The sequence below is a fragment of the Nelusetta ayraudi genome, unplaced genomic scaffold (assembly GCF_046127955.1).
Source record: "Nelusetta ayraudi isolate G7.1 ecotype Tasmania unplaced genomic scaffold, CSIRO-AGI_Nayr_v1 ptg000135l, whole genome shotgun sequence".
In the NCBI taxonomy this organism is placed as follows: domain Eukaryota; kingdom Metazoa; phylum Chordata; class Actinopteri; order Tetraodontiformes; family Monacanthidae; genus Nelusetta; species Nelusetta ayraudi.
This window is the reverse complement of record NW_027466185.1, coordinates 12512797-12529172: the sequence shown is the minus strand read 5'-3', so window position 1 is coordinate 12529172 and position 16376 is coordinate 12512797. Positions and strand designations below refer to the sequence as shown.

The 16376-nt window shown below is 46.8% G+C and overlaps 2 protein-coding genes across 14 annotated transcripts in view; one reads left to right on the top strand and one right to left on the bottom strand.

Moving 5' to 3' along the window:
* The first annotated feature begins 211 nt into the window (after window positions 1-211).
* On the top strand, window positions 212-5117 carry LOC142877328 (homocysteine-responsive endoplasmic reticulum-resident ubiquitin-like domain member 2 protein). 2 transcript variants are annotated; one of them, XM_076011830.1, is made up of 9 exons: window positions 212-331; window positions 1630-1956; window positions 2282-2359; window positions 2446-2559; window positions 2725-2855; window positions 3344-3460; window positions 3535-3819; window positions 3969-4083; window positions 4415-5117. In XM_076011830.1, the coding sequence occupies exons 2-9, from the start codon at window positions 1810-1812 to the stop codon at window positions 4580-4582; spliced, it is 1155 nt and encodes a 384-aa protein (XP_075867945.1). In that variant the 5' UTR covers window positions 212-331; window positions 1630-1809; the 3' UTR covers window positions 4583-5117. The 2 variants fall into 2 exon arrangements, with proteins under 2 accessions (XP_075867945.1, XP_075867946.1); XM_076011831.1 differs by lacking the exon at window positions 212-331 and adding an exon at window positions 347-506.
* Window positions 5118-5881: 764 nt separating this feature from the next.
* LOC142877321 (sodium bicarbonate cotransporter 3-like) overlaps window positions 5882-16376 on the bottom strand; it is a 36505-nt gene continuing 26010 nt past the window's right edge. For 8 of the 12 annotated variants that reach the window (XM_076011804.1, XM_076011806.1, XM_076011807.1 and 5 more), the window contains 13 exons: window positions 15734-15867; window positions 14752-14997; window positions 14467-14572; window positions 13472-13633; window positions 12951-13064; window positions 11844-12005; window positions 11489-11740; window positions 11338-11406; window positions 10990-11163; window positions 9935-10072; window positions 9748-9845; window positions 8731-8847; window positions 5882-8154 (listed from right to left, as the gene is read on the bottom strand). In XM_076011804.1, coding sequence (XP_075867919.1) covers window positions 8073-8154; window positions 8731-8847; window positions 9748-9845; window positions 9935-10072; window positions 10990-11163; window positions 11338-11406; window positions 11489-11740; window positions 11844-12005; window positions 12951-13064; window positions 13472-13633; window positions 14467-14572; window positions 14752-14997; window positions 15734-15867 — 1854 coding nt within the window. In that variant the 3' untranslated portion in view covers window positions 5882-8072. The other 4 variants (XM_076011809.1, XM_076011817.1, XM_076011811.1 and 1 more) reach the window with 3 other exon arrangements.

Genomic DNA, 16376 nt, shown 5'->3' with positions numbered 1-16376 from the left:
TACATCACGTACATTTTCTTCTTTTTGTATGTTAATTTAATGAAATGCTTAGGAAGTCAAATTTGAGTGTGTGGGGGTGAGTTCATAAGACTGCTTCACACACACGCATTTTATTTTAGTAAGTTTAATTTCGTTTTTATAGAGAAAATAAGAAAATGTGCTTTATTTAGGCAGCTGTGACATTTCACCACTAGATGGCGGTAATGAAATGTAAACATGACGCGTCGTCGATGTGGTGACGTCCAATGAAGAAGAGGACCAACACCCACAGGTACAGGACTGGAGTTAGAGGGTGGCTGCCTTTCTTCTCTGGCTGCTGGCTGTAAACAAGGTGATTTAAATAACACATGACACCGACACCGTTCGATTGGGACGGATGGAGATGAATCTGGTCATTTTGGATTTAGATTGCCCGGTGTGGCCGCTCACGACGGGTTTTCTTCTCGGCTTGAGCGATTTCGAGAGCTGAAAAGTACTGAAGCTAACGCTAGCTTAGCCTCGTTGAGGTAAATGACATCGCCCGAGGCTCGTTGCTCGCCAATGTTGTGTTTATGACCGTGTACACAGGTCACTGCGTATCTGCTCATCAGTGCTATGCTGCTGTGGTGGCGTTTTGACAGCGGAACGCAAAGTGTCACTGAACGTATTTCAGCCAAGTGTTGTCAGAGGGACGACATGTTTTGTCTGTGGTAATGACTGTAGCGCAGGTTGTTTGTTTTCCGAGCTGCTGCCGTTGAGCGTCGTTGTTTTGGGCTGTTTCACTCCTGATACTTTGGATCAACAACATTCGACACCCAAAGTCATGATGCTCTCTATTTGTCGCTGCTAATCCTTGAAAATGTCAAATTAGCATCTGGATAGAGTTCATAAAAGCAAAATGAACTTAGTTTCTCTATTCCAAAAGTACATTTTAGCTTTGGTGTCGGAGTCTGTTTTACGAAACATTGAGCCAGCTCAGAAAACAAGCAACTGTAGGTTTTTGTCTTTTTCAATAGTGGAAGGAGAAATGTATTTATTTATTTTTTGCCAGTCAGCATAATTATATCTCTATCAATCAATAAATTGATACTGTAGCGTCCCCAGAAGGCGGATTGCCGACTTCACTGATGTCTCATGAATTTACGTTTTTACCAAAAAACAAACAAACACACAATTGCATCCATACCTTGTTCTCTTTGCACATCTTGGGCAAAAATCTGGATTCTTACAAAAATATATGTATAAAAAAATAACATCTCAATCAAATAGTTGCATTTTTAGATCCTTGGGCGTGAAGAAACAACCTTGCCACATAGGTGTCAGCCTGCTTGGGTTTAAATTGACAAACCTGTTGCCTTGATTAGCAGACTTCCCTCCAATTAATTTCAAATTAAAGCAAATTCTTTTTTGGTGCAGTATTCAAAAAACATGTTTCCAGAGCATATGACATGTCAATGATGTTAGTTTTGAAATATCCTTTTTTGCATGTGATTCATATCTGTCTCCACTAAAGAGAAAGAGAGTTGGCTGCCAACAGGTTTTGTAACTTGGCTGGAAGAAGCTGCTGGTAAGGCCTAAAAATAACTTCCCTGCACTCCAAGATGTAACTCAATGGCAACCTTTGTGTTCCTCTGCTTCTCCCCCTCGCAGCCCCTGTGTGTAAATTAATTACAGGGACGTGTTTGCCAGTTGAAGCTGTCTGATGGTGCCTGAAAAACCTCCGACACTCTCTGCTGGACTGTAGCCAGTGGCCTGGCAGTCGAGGGGTGGGGGGGGGGACGGGAGCCGAGATCGCATTTGTCTTCCCACGGAGACAAATGCTTTTGAGCCATGGATCAAGGTGTCGTGGACAATCCTGTTACCCTCGTCATCAGGGCACCCAACCAGAAGTACGATGACCAGACCATCAACTGTTTCCAGAACTGGACGGTGGAGAAGCTCAAAGCTCACCTGTCGGACGTCTACCCAAGCAAACCGGTGAGTCTCCCCACGTTGGGATCCAGACCCAAGTAGTTTGGTCTGGGCCAACGTTCTCACTTAGGTTGGCCCAGACCAAACTGCTAATGCTGGCTGTCCACAGGCACACTGAACTAGTTGTACCGCCACTTAATCCACTGCTAAGACGTATTCATCCCAGTGGTGGTTTGCGTAATCTCATCCTCGTTAATCTTTGGTCTGGTGCTCTCTATTTCCAGTTTCTCTTTTCCTCTTCTCTAAGCAGGCTTGTAAATGGTAACCATAAGATTAAATAAAATATGACATCAAAATATCATTGTTATTATGTATTGTTTTGATTATTTAGAGCTCCAAAGACCAAAGGCTGGTGTATTCTGGGAAGCTGCTTCTGGATCACTTCACCTTGAAAGACGTGCTCAGAAAGGTTGGCCCTGTTCTTTGCATCCTTCATATCTCTCTTTTCAACACTGTGACACACCGTGTAACGACCACTTGTTTGGGCACCTGCAGCAGGACGAGTACCATATGCTCCATCTGGTGTGTGCCTCGCGGACCCCTCCCAGCTCCCCCAAACCCCCCCGCAGCCTCGGTAACAAGCCTCAGGAGACGTCGGCGGGTCCCGCGGTGAGTCCTTCGCTTGCTTTGCTCCTCATTTCATCAGTGGCGCCACTCCTTTCATCACCCACGTCCCTGCTTATACACACACATGCACACCTGCCTGAACTTTGTGGTCTGAAAGCTTCTATGAACAGCGCTCAAAACTTGAATTTTTTTTTTTTTTTTTTGCAGCCGCTTCAAAACTCTAACAGTCCTCCTACGGGGCAGCACAGCCAGTCGTCTTCAGCGGGAAGCAGTGATGGACTCAGAAACAGAAGTGGACCTTTCGTTGACCACAATATGTATCTACAGTATATGCAAAAGTAAGATTTTGTAATTGGTAAAAAAAAAAAAAAAAATCTAATTTAATTTTACCACTTTTCCTTTCTCCACTTTTCAGACCTTGTGCGTCTGTTAACGAGATACAGGGACCTTTATTGGTCTTCTTGGTTTATTTCCTTCTCTCTCACTTGTCCTGTCCGGCCATCATGACGAGCAGAAACGTGCCTGAATGTCTTTATGGTGGCTGACAGATTTTATTCTCCCTGTTGAGTGCTGTTATTATATTTTTGTGGATGAGTGATATTCTGGCCGTGACCAGACTGAGGGAGGGATAGGGAGTGAAAAAGAGAGTAGAAAGGGGATGAGAGGGATGGAGAGAGCAACTGGCAGCAAATAACCCCCCCAGATATTAATTTGCATAGTTAATTATCCATTAATGAACTAATTCAAATAATAAACAGATTAGTGGTGTGTGGAGGTGTGTGTACCTGAATACAACACGTTTTTGATGCAGCGTCTCTGTTTCCAGCTGGACGCAGTACTCGTCAGCGTCGGCCCAGCCCGCCAACATCACCCCAGCGTACCGCAGTCCCATGAGTGTGATGTGGTGGCAGCAGCTGTACGCCCGGCAGTACTACATGCACTAGTGAGTCTGCGCCCGCTTCTTGACCGGATGATCAGAGAGCCGATGAATGACAGGGGCCTCTTCTTTCTCCGCAGCCACTTTCTGGCTGCGGCTTCCCAGCACCTGAGCCCAGAGCAGCTCGCCAGCTCGGCCAACCAGCCCGGCCCGCAGAGCCAGCGGCCGGAGGCGGGCAGAGCCAACCCGGAGGTGCAGATGAATGCTCAGGGAGGGGAGGTCCTGAACGAGGAGGAGCTGAACCGGGATTGGCTGGACTGGGTGTACACGCTGTCGCGGGCGGGGATCCTGCTCAGCATTGTGTACTTCTACTCGTCCTTCAGCCGCTTCGTCATGGTGATGATGGCCATGCTGGTGCTCTACCTGTGAGTGGTCTCGTGCTGATGCACACTGCACTCCAGTCCGTACACCGCACAACCGGCCTCATATTAATTGAGAGCTGTTTTGGTCGTTTGATTTCATTTTTTCCTGTGTTGTGATCTGAAAGATGCTGCTTTTGTTGTTTGATGTGCAGGCATCAGGCCGGCTGGTTCCCCTTCAACCTGGACAATGAGATGCAGCTCCCTGGAGAGCGAGCCAACCCGGATGATCCAGACGGAGAACCACGAAATGAGGACTTGCAAGAAATGGCAAGTGGTTTTTATCTCAAACAAAGCATTTTATCTGCAGTAGAGACAGGGTGGAACCGGCTTATTGCTTTAATGGAAAACACACTGTACAACCCAATAACCCTAGATAGTTTTTTATGTTTAAAGTAACAATAACCGATCTGACTCATTGATACAGCAAGATGAAATTTATCTTATCAAAGCATCGTTGCACCAGGGGAGAGCTTCATCAGAATATTGTCGCTGCAGCTGATTTGCATCTCTTTTAGAGTCAAATGTGAACTATGCCACTCGCTGTTGTGCAACATGGCGAGGCGGCGATGTGAAGTGAACTCTCCCCGACACCTGACAGGACGGGGCGATGGACGACGGCTCAGACGACGAAGGGGAAAGTGGGGAGGAAGGGCCAGAAGATCCGAACAGCGCCCCCCAGGCCGGCTTCCTGTCCTCCACGTGGTCGTTCATAATCACCTTCTTCATGTCGCTCATACCCGAGGGGCCGCCAAACGCTGCTAACTGAACCATGCGGAGGAAGGTGCCACCCGGTGGAGGAAACTGGCGCTGGTTCCCACTGGGTTGCGTCACTACATATCTAAGACTCTGAGCCAAAACCTAACGGACTGGTCCAAGCTGGAAAGGATGATTGTCTCGTCATAATGGATTTTGTGTTTGTCTGCAAAGAGAAAAAAATATGTTTGAAAATTGTCAGACAAGACCTGAGTCTGGCCGCTAGTGTTGCCTTGTAACCATAGTCACAATACTATTAGTGAGGATGTTTGTTTAATTTATAAAGTAGAGTCAGTCTGCACCTTTTTAAAGAGTGCTCAGTTGAAGCACTTTCTCTCTTCTGAATTTGTCATTTTCCCTTGTAAAAACCTGCAATATTTCTTGGGATGGTTTAACTCAAGCATCGGTTCTTTGCAAATGCTGTTAGAGCCAGATTTAACACACACACGCACACTTTTAAAAAAAAAAAGATGCTGTAAGGATGCTGTAACATAACATGTTTGATTTTGTCTGAGGGTTAAAGTTGAGATAAATGTGTGTGGAGTGAATGAAGTCTGATTGTTTTTTCTTCAACACCGTAACTGTGCTACAAATAAAACAAGAGATGGGCTACATTATGCTAAACTTAGTGGACCGATGTTTTCTTCAAACGTTGAGGGTAACAGGTGGAATAAATGACAGTAAAACAAGCCAAAGAGCCTCCACCACTTCACTAACTGAACTGTGAAGTGGTGAAAAACGAACCGCTTCCTCAAGCACTGTGGCTGGCTGATGAGTGTCAGGCGTGCCTCGCCGTAAAACAGTTGGCACCAACGAAGAAAGCTCAGCTGTAGACGGCTCTCTGCTGCCACCCTACGGCTCAACCAGAAAAAAAAAAAAAAACTTACTTCTTCCAAGACTGGTCCCTCGATGTACATGCCTTGTATTTATGAACCCCATAATAGCCACAATCAGCTTTAGTATGCTTTTAGGCCTGGAAAGTAAACTATAAAATTGCTAATTATTAGCATTGGGGAGACGCACCCATTTGTGTAAAAAGGTAAAAAATAAAAATTTCCAAAATGAGTATACTGACTAGACACTGCCCGATATACCATTAGCTAGCAACAATTCTTCAATGGGAACTTTGACATTAGTCTAGAATTAGTTTTTGGGAAGTTCATTTTTGTATTAAAGGGAAAAAAGGCATTATTACATTATTCACAGTAAGCAACAATAGGAGGGACCTGGGTTTGTGCTTTAAGCCATCTCCTACGTTCGCAACAACGAAGCGTAGACTCCAGCCCAGAAAAAGCACAGGAGCACAGCCGGCCACCATGTATTCACCTTTATTGCTTTGCACCAATGGGCAATGACAGGATGACTGACAGGATGCCGTGTGTTTCACTGACAAAGATCTGAACATCAGGACAAAACACATGCTGACTCTGTGACATAGTGATGACGGCTGCGCCGCTATGCACCGATATATATATCTATATATCTACATATATCTCTCTATATATCTGTCTATATGTCCAAACGAGTATCATGTGAAAAATATTCCTGTTTCTCATCAAAATAAACATCATTTGTAGTCTTGATAACATCCGAACAGACCTCAACATATACACATCAAAATACGCGCGCGCGAGCGTGTGTAACGACTGAGTCATTTAAAAAAAATAAACAAAAAAAAAATCTTGCTTTTAAAAAGCACACGTTTGGCAGAAAGAGAGAAACAACAAAAAAAAGACGACATCGCTACACAACACATCGTCGCCGACACAACAACAACAACGACAACAACAAAGACATTAAATGCTGGAGCTGTGACAGGTGAAAACACAAGCCAAGGTAAACACGTTTACATCACTTGAAGTTGGCAATGACCGAAACACAGACACGGGGACTGACGTAAGAAAATAAAGAAGACATAATTAATATTAAAAAAAAAAAAAATGAGCCCCAACAACCTTGTAAAGTACAGATGGATTCTCTGTTTGTACGACACTTGCACATAGAGGCTTTGACAAGGCACGTAAGCTATATATTCTTATTTATTTATTTTTATATTAATGTGCTCACCGTAGCGACAACATGCAGACGGAGGAGATGAGACGCGAGGTTTGTTTAAAACAAACCAACGCAAAGTCCTCACAGTGGACTCTAGGCCTGGATGTCGGTTGACACTTATTGCTAAAACGGGGCTGCGCTTAGCGGGAGTAAGAACAATATCGCAGATTATCGACGTGTACTCGTAAGAAATATTATTTGCATAAATCGACTTTGCGCTGCTTAATTTACCAAATTTTCTTTAATTACCACACGCTCACGCACGCACGCACACACACGCACACCACTAAACACAGTATAAAAACCGGTGCTAGCTATACTCACTTTATGTTGCACCTTACTATAACTTATACTTTACAGCATTTTATTAAAACAGCTGCGATGACGGGAACACGACGGATAGTTAATTATTACCGCCTCGTGGACAAAAACAAACAATCAAGAGACGACAGACGGGAGTGCTGAACGGCCCCCCGATTGGACAGAAAAACAGCACTGCGGGTGTGACGTCAGAGTAACGCTGCACTACAACTATCGCAGCCGGTAAGAAACTACACTGGCAAAGTGCTTCCTGTTAAGTACAGACTTCATATGGCCTCCTCTTGAAAACACAGTTGGCTGAAATAACGACTCATGAGGTCTCACGCGGAGACTTGAACGCAGTGCACACACACACACACACACACACACACACACACACACACACACACACACACACACACACACACACACACACACACACACACACACACACACACACCAGGAGCGAGGACATTTCTAAAACACCACACAAGAGTGAAACACGGTTAAGTTTACAGTGAAAAAAAATTGAGCAGCAAGTATCAACACTGGGCAGCAAACTCTGCCGGGGTTGGATTGAGTGTACCTCTGTTTTCTGTTTTTGTTTGTTTCAGTCCTTCACTGTGCCGGGCTGACAAACCGAAACTGACGCCACCAGCTGACAGTACCTGAACGCACGTTTGTGTGTTTTTTTCTTTTTACTCATCCAATGAGTGTGTGAAGCTGGTGTCGTCGGGTGAAAAGTCCTAATCCCACCTTCTGAAAATACGCGGCGCGGGGACACGAGGACTCGGGACAGCGTTTTACGCGACAAAAACCGTCGAAAAAGTCAAAATGAGACCACAAACACACACAGTGGGTCTCAACAGAACACACACAAACACAGTCCAGTCCCGGACGCCCCAGCGGCGAGGCCCATTTTCTTTTTTTTTCCTTTGGCATCTGTGCTTTTGTTGGTTGCCAGGTTGCTAGATTGGAGAAGCGTTCCTAAACAGAGAGCGTCGGCAGGCAGGCAGGCAGGAGCGTCAGGGTTTCCTCCCACTGACTGCTGCTGCTGCTGCTGCTGCTGCTGCTGCTGGCGGCGGGGTGGTGGTAGGGTGTGTGCAGAGGAAGTGTTGCCAGGAGGGAAGCCAAGGGGCTCGCCTCCATCAGAGGAAGGTCTCAGAGGTGGAGCCCCCTTCTGGTGATTCCGAGCTGACGTCCACTCTAACACAGGCTACCTTCTCCTGGCTGCGGGGGGGGGAGACAGAAAGTCAACCGCTGGGTGAAGATCAATGGTGGCAGTCAAGCAAACTCTCTGGAGGGCGGAAGACTTTGTCAGGCACTTAAAGGTCCCACACTACACCTACGCCAGAACTTGATTTTTGATCCTGGACTGCAAATTTGAAAGAAAATTTGATTTGAATTTTGCACCCTCCACATCTGGCAGAGGACAAATATGAGAAGGTCTCAACACCTGGCTTGTGACATCACAAAGGGCTGATTAGAATTGCAGGAAAGATTTTTTTTTCGTAACATGGGACCTTTAATATAATAAAAACATTCCTGTTAATACTCTGAATTTAACATCTACATTAGCGACCACATTTTCATCTCCAGGTGAAGACTCATGCCTACTTTTGCAAGTGTACAATCTATATGATACCTTCTTGGCTGCACTACCTTTTCTGCTGCTTCCCTACAGTGTAAAAATACCAACAAATGCCTGTCATAACATTTCAGAACACACAGTCTGGAACATGATATCAGTGGGTGCAGTTCAGAGGTGGAGGGGCTCTGGAAAACCTCTGCAGAGGACATAGCTACCTTCCGCTATGCTTCACAGGCTGGCCACATGACTCTGCACTCGAGTTCACCGCTTTCCACGCTGCGGTTTTGGCCATTTCATCAGAGATATTTACAACCAAGGGGTCACACACGGGACTACATGCCAAAAAATGCAAAAACACACACACACACACACACACGCACACACACACACACACAGAAACATGAGGAGAAAAGAGAAGACAGGAATGCAGACATCAAATCAGCGGACAGAGGTCATGTGCTGGACAGTAGAAACAGACACCAGCATGCAGATAAATCAGAGATTCAAACCGACATCAGACAAGCCACAGTTATCGGGGGGGGGGTCAAGAAACGCTGGGCTTTTCGCTGCCGAGGTGGCGAAAGTCAGCATTACTTGATTGCGAGCGCCGGAGTTAGTCGGACACGAGCACGACTCTTCCAAACACTCTGGATCACAGACTCGCTGCCACCGAAACAGCGAGATCGACACGCACCACTCGGTGTGAGTGCGTTTTCCAGGTTTTTTGTTTTTTTTTCGTCGTCAAGGTAGTGACAGCGTTGGCCATGCGCTAACCGTCTATAAGCGTCAGTGAGCAGAGGGGTGGGGTGGGTCGTCACACACAGCAGCCCTTGCTACCTCTGTTTCCACTGGGAGCGAGTCGGCCAATAGTCCTAGTGTGTACGATCTGTTCAAGGTGGACATGACAACACACTGCTGACCAACAGCGACGGAACGACACCACAACAGGTTGTGAGTGACAAAGTTCAAGTGGAGGGATTGGGTCTACGAGGCCACTGCTACAACGTTAAGAGTAGTTTTTCTGCCAGTAAACGTCATCCTTTGAGTTTTTTATTGCGGTTGTGAGATTAATTTGCTAATAATTTGGAGTGAAATTTGCTATTGGGTTTCTCTAATTACCATAAAGAAGTAGATTTCTGCATGGCGGGACTGATGTATGATTGAAAGCAGAACCTACTCCAACACATTTTTAAATCAAGAGTGCTTTGTGCTTTAGTGAGGACACCACTCACCTCCCTGAGAGCGTTTTCACCGGAATGTTGAGCCGATTGGAACAATCGTAATCGACCTTCAGTCCCAGTTCCTCTTCCTCCTGTAACATGGCGTCCTCCTCCTGAAAACAGCCGCCGGTCACCGCTGCTGGTCAGACACTGCATCCCTACACATAGTTACACGTCACGGTCTGCGCCTTTAACTTACCAGCTTCTCCCGAGCTTTCTTCTTCTTGTCGTCCTCTTTCTTTCTCTTGCTCTCGGGCATGATGTCGTCCAGGTAGCTCAGCTCTCTCTTGGAGAAGAAAAAGTCGAGGAGCTTGCGGACAAAGACGAGCGCCAAAACCTGCCATGTGCAAAAGAAACCAACCCAAAACATTTTCATTGTGTTAACACAGCATGTATTACTTTGTTCTTACAACATGCGGTATATGAAAAGTTAAAACACATTCTATGTCGTGACGGCTCCAGAGAGCGTAAAGGTCCTTAAACACTGGGCAAGAGGTGAAGCAACGCAAACAAAACAACACAGAAATGCACATTTCTAGCGTGAGGTGAATACGCAAATAAAGTTTTGCACTCGTGCCAAAGGAGAAACGATGGAGTCGACTACATCCTCAAGTGATGATGTCCTCGTGGTTGAATTAAAAAGACAAAGAATAGAAGTCTTTGGGGACACCCAATATTGTTCTTGAGAGAGGAGACGGGGGAGTTCAACACAACCATCCAGGAGCTCAAATTTGACCCGGTGAAATTTCACCAGTGCTTTAGAATGTCCGTCTGACAATCTGAAGGACTGCTCCGTCAACTGGCTCCACGTTCGCAGAGGGAGAGAACAAATTACAGAGAGCCGATCAATCCGGCACAGCGGCTAGTTACATGTCTGAGGTAAGGTATTAATATGAGGCTAATAGGCTCTCGGTAATGTGTTCTCCTCTTCAAACATGGAGCCCTTTGACGGAGCAGTCCATCAAATTGTCAGACAGACATTCTAAAGCACTGACGAAATTTCACTGGGTCAAATTTGTGGTCCAGGATGTCATCGATATGCCGACATCATTTTGATTGGTCAGAGGTCCAGCCGTTCACCTTTTCGCCGCCGCAAAATTTCGACACAAGAGCGAAAAAAATAACTTTTAAAAACTTCAAGAGGTTTTTTTTTTTTAAAAAAAAAGAGAAAATTATTCGCCTAACAAATTCACTCCAGGTGTGCAACGACCTTAAGACTTAAAACTGTGCGGTGGTTGACGGGCGGCTCGTTACCATCATGGGAAAGACGACAGCTGCCGCAGAGGCCTTGATGACCCACAGCAGCACCAGACACGTCAGCTGCACCAGCGTGAAGATGTGCACCTTCCACAGTGGCACGTAGCGCAGGTAAATCAGGTCGGGCTGGTGCTTGGAGGGCATGCCAAACAGTTTGATTCTGTCAAAGAGCTGCGGAGAAAAACAGAGGAAGGACTGAGCGCAAATCCAGCACACGGAATGCAGAAAACTGAAAGAAACTGCAAAGACAGGGATCTATGAGAGCATTTCCTTGTTTTTAATATTATCAAGTTTGGTTTGATTTTGGAATGAGAATTATTATCTTGGAGCAGCAGAGTCGCCTACTTGAATGCCTTTGAGCGAGGAGACGCCCATGTAGAGGAAGACTCCGTACAGGACTGGCATCGGGATGAACTGCAGAGCAGACAGCGTGAGAGCCAATCAACATCAAGAAAAAGTCAAAGATGAGCAGCAGATGAGATTTCCCCTCCCTCACCTTGAGCACCGAGGTCATGAAGACCGAGCAGCCCATGAGAACGAAGATCATGAAGCCGGTGACCCGCTGCTCCCGGATGCCCAGGAACTTGGGCTGCTCGCCCGGAGCGGAGCAGCCGGACTCCACCTTCAGGCTGTTGACGTGGGAGATGGAGAGGACGGTGGCCGCCACGAACCACGGCAGGCCCATGATGGAGCACACGCCCAGCATGATGGCCACGACCAGCAGGTCCAGGTGGTAGCCGCAGCCTTTCTGTTGGGCGACGCAGTAAAACAAGCCAATCAGTTTGGAAGGATCCAGCTGCAGTACACACTGCTGTCCACTGAGAGGCCTCCATGAGACACGCAGGTCTGACCTTCAGCTTGTGCTCCTTTCGGTTGACGATGACAGCGGTGATCTGCTGGTCCATGAAGATGAGGATGGTGCAGAGCAGGGCAGGGAGCGCCGACACCAGCAGCGTCCACCACGGGTTGGGACCGAGCGGGTCCATTATCCAGCCTCTGTCTCTTATGGTCGGCTACGGGGGGGGGGGGGGAAGAAAGGGATGGTTTGAGGTGAGACTGAATAAAAAATGACCTTTTAATTACAACATGCGGACGATGTGTTTACAAAACGACGCAAAACGCATTTAATGATTCAGCATGAAGCGAGAATGATGGAACTACATCCATTCATCCATTCTCTGCTTATCCCGCACTCATGGTCCCAGCAGGAATGATTTAAACCAATCCCAGAATACTTGGGAGGAGGAGGCGGAGATACACCCTGGGCACATGACCTGAGTGCCAAGTTTAAAGTTAGACCTACGTAATGTACATATTGTTAGGGCTGCAGCCTTCGAATATTTTGGCAACAGATTATTCTATCGATTATTCCATCGATTCAGTGAATGATCGGATAAAACATGTTTGCTTAATTACAGCCCGCTCCGCAGCAGAACGCGACCATTAACTTCAGTGTGCAACTCTGACGTGGCGCGAGCGTGTTTCAGAAGCTTCCCAGAAGCGTGAAACCACGCCACCCTGGCACCGTTGCCAAAACACCGCTTCCGTCTTCTCCCAATTTGCATTGGGTGCATGGCTTGTGATGGAAGCACGTTGTGTCACACTAAAAAGAGTCTGTGCAAAATGTGAGCTTTAAATTTAATTAAACGACACCTCGAGGCAGATGAAATCTTTTTTTGTAATCCAGTTTGTCGAAAATACTGGAGGAATTGTTGCAGCCCTGCATATTTTACTTGTCCATCTTAAAAACATCCCAGACAAAAACTTGTCTTGTCTAGTCTTCTTTCACAATGCAAAGGGCGCAAATTGGACACGGTTCCGCCCTCATGTACTGCTGCTTTTTCCTCAAAACATCAAGATTAGTCCGCTCGCGTTCGAAACCACAGACAACAAATCGGAAGACGTTCAGAAAAGCAGCGAGACACTTCGAGCGCTGAACCCCAGTCCTGCGGCCTTACCTCGAAGCGATCGGGGACGTCGAGTTTCGGGGAGGGGATCCCCATCAGATAATCCACCAGCACCATGATCATGATGGTGATGAACACGGCAAAGTCGCTGATGGTTGATCGCACCTGAAAAACACAGAGCAGCTATGAGTGCGGGGCTCATGCATTCGGCATCCTCACGCCGGGACCTTTACACAGAGAACGGCAGCCTGCCTTTATTCAGGCTGCGCCGGCTGGAGATTAATGACCCCGTTTGAGTGGAGGGCGAGCGGAACGAATCAAACAAAGGCAGCACCTGCCTCCGCAGCACGCCGAGCGCTGACAGAGAGCGGGGTGACCTGCGGACAGGCGGCAAGATCTCTTTCTGCCACACGTGTGCCTGATTACAGGTGACTGACAGCATGTAAACATTCGTGCAAAGAGAAGGTTAAAGCAACAACCTGTTTGGTTTCCGGTTTGTCAATATTAGGATTACAGTGTCGTGAATGTGCTCCAGTGAGTCGAATGTCAAGTAATGATATAGGACGTCGCACCTTGGTGGGGAAGTATCGTTCCGTCTTGAACTGCTTGAGGAAGGAGGACAGGAAGAAGGTGGTAAAGAAGAGGATGATGGACCAGAAGAGAACATCTGGGATGTAGGGCCCGTGTTGGCCACAGGCGAGGCCCTGGAACTCCCCATCGAGCTGCTTACACGTCTGGAGAAACAGAAATGTAGGTTCGAATTAGAGTTTTCTTTTTTATTATATACTTTTTTTGGGGGGGGAAGAAATCGGCTAGAAAACCTTGGTTCAGGAAGCAGTTGATTTAATTTGCAGCTCAGCAGACTGAGGACTGCTTGTTTAGACCAGCGGTTTCGACTGGTGGAGTCTCAGGAGACACATTTTATTCGTCATAATGAAGTTGTGACCCAAATTTATTTCACAAAAATAAAAACGCCTGCCCATTTTCTATCTCTAGGAAATGTCTATGTCTAGGAAATAAATGATTTACATTATTGAATTAAATCATGTGTCCTGCAAAATAAATGCTCATCATTTTCTCTATAAACTACGGAAGCATATTGCATTCCTTTGGAAAAAATCTCTGTTTTTCTGGGGGTGATTATCCCCCCCCCCCCTCCCCATTTTTGGAGTGTTTTATTGTTTCTGTTTTTCTGACTAATCTTTCCCTGTTTTTCATGGAATGGATGTGATTGTTTCAGATGCTCTCTAAACTCGGGAAAAAAGATTAGTCCAAAAAACAGAAAAGAAAATTATTCTGAAAACCCCCCCCGAAAAACCAACCATAAAAATAAATCACCCTAAAAAACAGAAAAAATTACCCAGAAAAACAGAGCTTTTGTTTTTCCAAGTGAATGCAATACGCTTCCGTAATAAATAAAGTCACAACCCAATCAAAACAGCTTAACAACCCCTATTTGGGTTGCGAGCCACCAGCTGAGAAAGGCTGGTTTAGACCAACCTCCACACTTGAGTGTGGCTGTGATGTTTTGTCACACTGGATGGAGATGACTGTATCCAGGTCTCACCGAAAGGTCCAGGCTGTCCCACTTGATGGAGTCCTGGCTGTACCCCGACTCGTTCCACTTCCGCAAGTGTTCACCTGTGACATTAGCGGGCGGAGTGCACTGACACCTGAGCACAGAGAAGGTTGTTTATGTGAGGTCAGAAAGTATTGGGAGGGAGGGGAGAGCATTTCAGGTTGCGCCGGTGATGATTCAGAATGAAAACTAGCAGAGAAAAGACGAATCATGTACGAAAATACTGCAAAAAGAAACGCCGCCACTCCGTAATAGCAACGTCTTGGCACTTACGAATACAAGGTGAGGTTGTCCAGGTTGCTGTTCATGTTGACAGGGTAGGACTCGCCCAGGTGGAAGAGCTTCTCCAGAGCCTCGTAGATGAAGATGATGCAGATGAGCGAGGCGAAGGCCTCCTCTGTGAACCGCGTGATGTAGCAGACCAGGGAGCTGGCGTCCGTGGCCACCAGCACCAAGCACAGGAAGGCCGTCCACAGGCCGATGCTGGTGCGCAGCGACAGGTACGACAGGTGGTAGTCACTGAAACGGAAAGCATCGGGAGTTTGTGAAACAAACGACAAAAGACTTTTAAATGTGCCAGATCAGGCAGAATTCACTGGATGGTCTCACAGCAACATGTTTTTCTTGATGTCAGTTATCGCTATAGAAATAAGAAAAAGGTTTTCCCTTTACTTCTTTGGGTTGTGACAATTTTAAGAGTGGAGCTGAAAAACACAAATGTGGAAAGTGGCCCTTTGTGATGTCACAAATGGCATGGACAGCATGAGAGCAGTATGAAGCCGCTGAGCATGTTTTGCATGAGGCTGTCAACAGCGGGCTAAGTGAGCTCGTTTGGGATGAATAACTGATATGCAAGCTGTGCATGTATAATACGGAACAATTAAAAACAAACTTCTTCATCCAACTTCTAAAGCCTCGTTCAGACTGCCAGCCAAAGTCCGATTTTCAGCCCGTCCAGATTGAAACGAGATGGCTTTTTTGTAGTCTGAACAGTCACAAATCACGTAAATCCAATCTTTGCAAAACGGGTTGAAACCACCTTTGGGAGGTCGTTTGAAAAGGCATTTGGACTGATGCGTCTCAGTCTGCTACAGTTTGCTACAGCAACCTGTCAGATGGGTCAATAATGTGGCCCAGTCTGAACAGAGACAGATCCTATTGGGACACTTGCTAAAAACAGTGTTTCGGATTTGAGAAGGAATCTTTGGATTAAAGTGGACAGAGCACAGCTCCTTAAAACATTCCCACAACTTACGTGCAGAACTTGAAGAGGATCTTCTCAAACACCAGGACGGGCCCTGTGCTGCCGAGGATGGTGAGCGGCTGGCCGGCAAACAGTGAGTACGCCACTCCTGTCAGCGACGCCCCAAACAGAGACTCGATGGCACTCTGCGGACACGGACGAGAGGGAGGGAGTGAGGGGCTGACGGAGGAGGTCGCAGAGCACACAGGTGAGGAGGGAGACCGGGTTAGGGGGGAGGAGGGAGGCAGAGGGAGCAAAACAGAGGTGAGAGAGGACGGGCCAGAAGACAGAGCTGCAATTAAACAGTGTGGCATTCAGCACGGAGACCACAGACACCCGGAGAGACAGTCAGCCTGCAGGTATCACATAACAATTCTCTTCAATCTAGCCACACACACACACACACACACACACACACACACACACACACACACACACACACACACACACACACACACACACACACACACACACACACACACACACACACACACACACACACACACACACACAGTCTGCGCCGTGACGACGGTCCTAGTCCTAGTAAGGACAAAGAGGGCAGCGGTAAGACGACAGAGCAGAAGAATTGATTCTCTGCCAGTGAACTGCAAATCCGAAAAAACAACCTGCCGATAACACGGCTACACAACAGTGG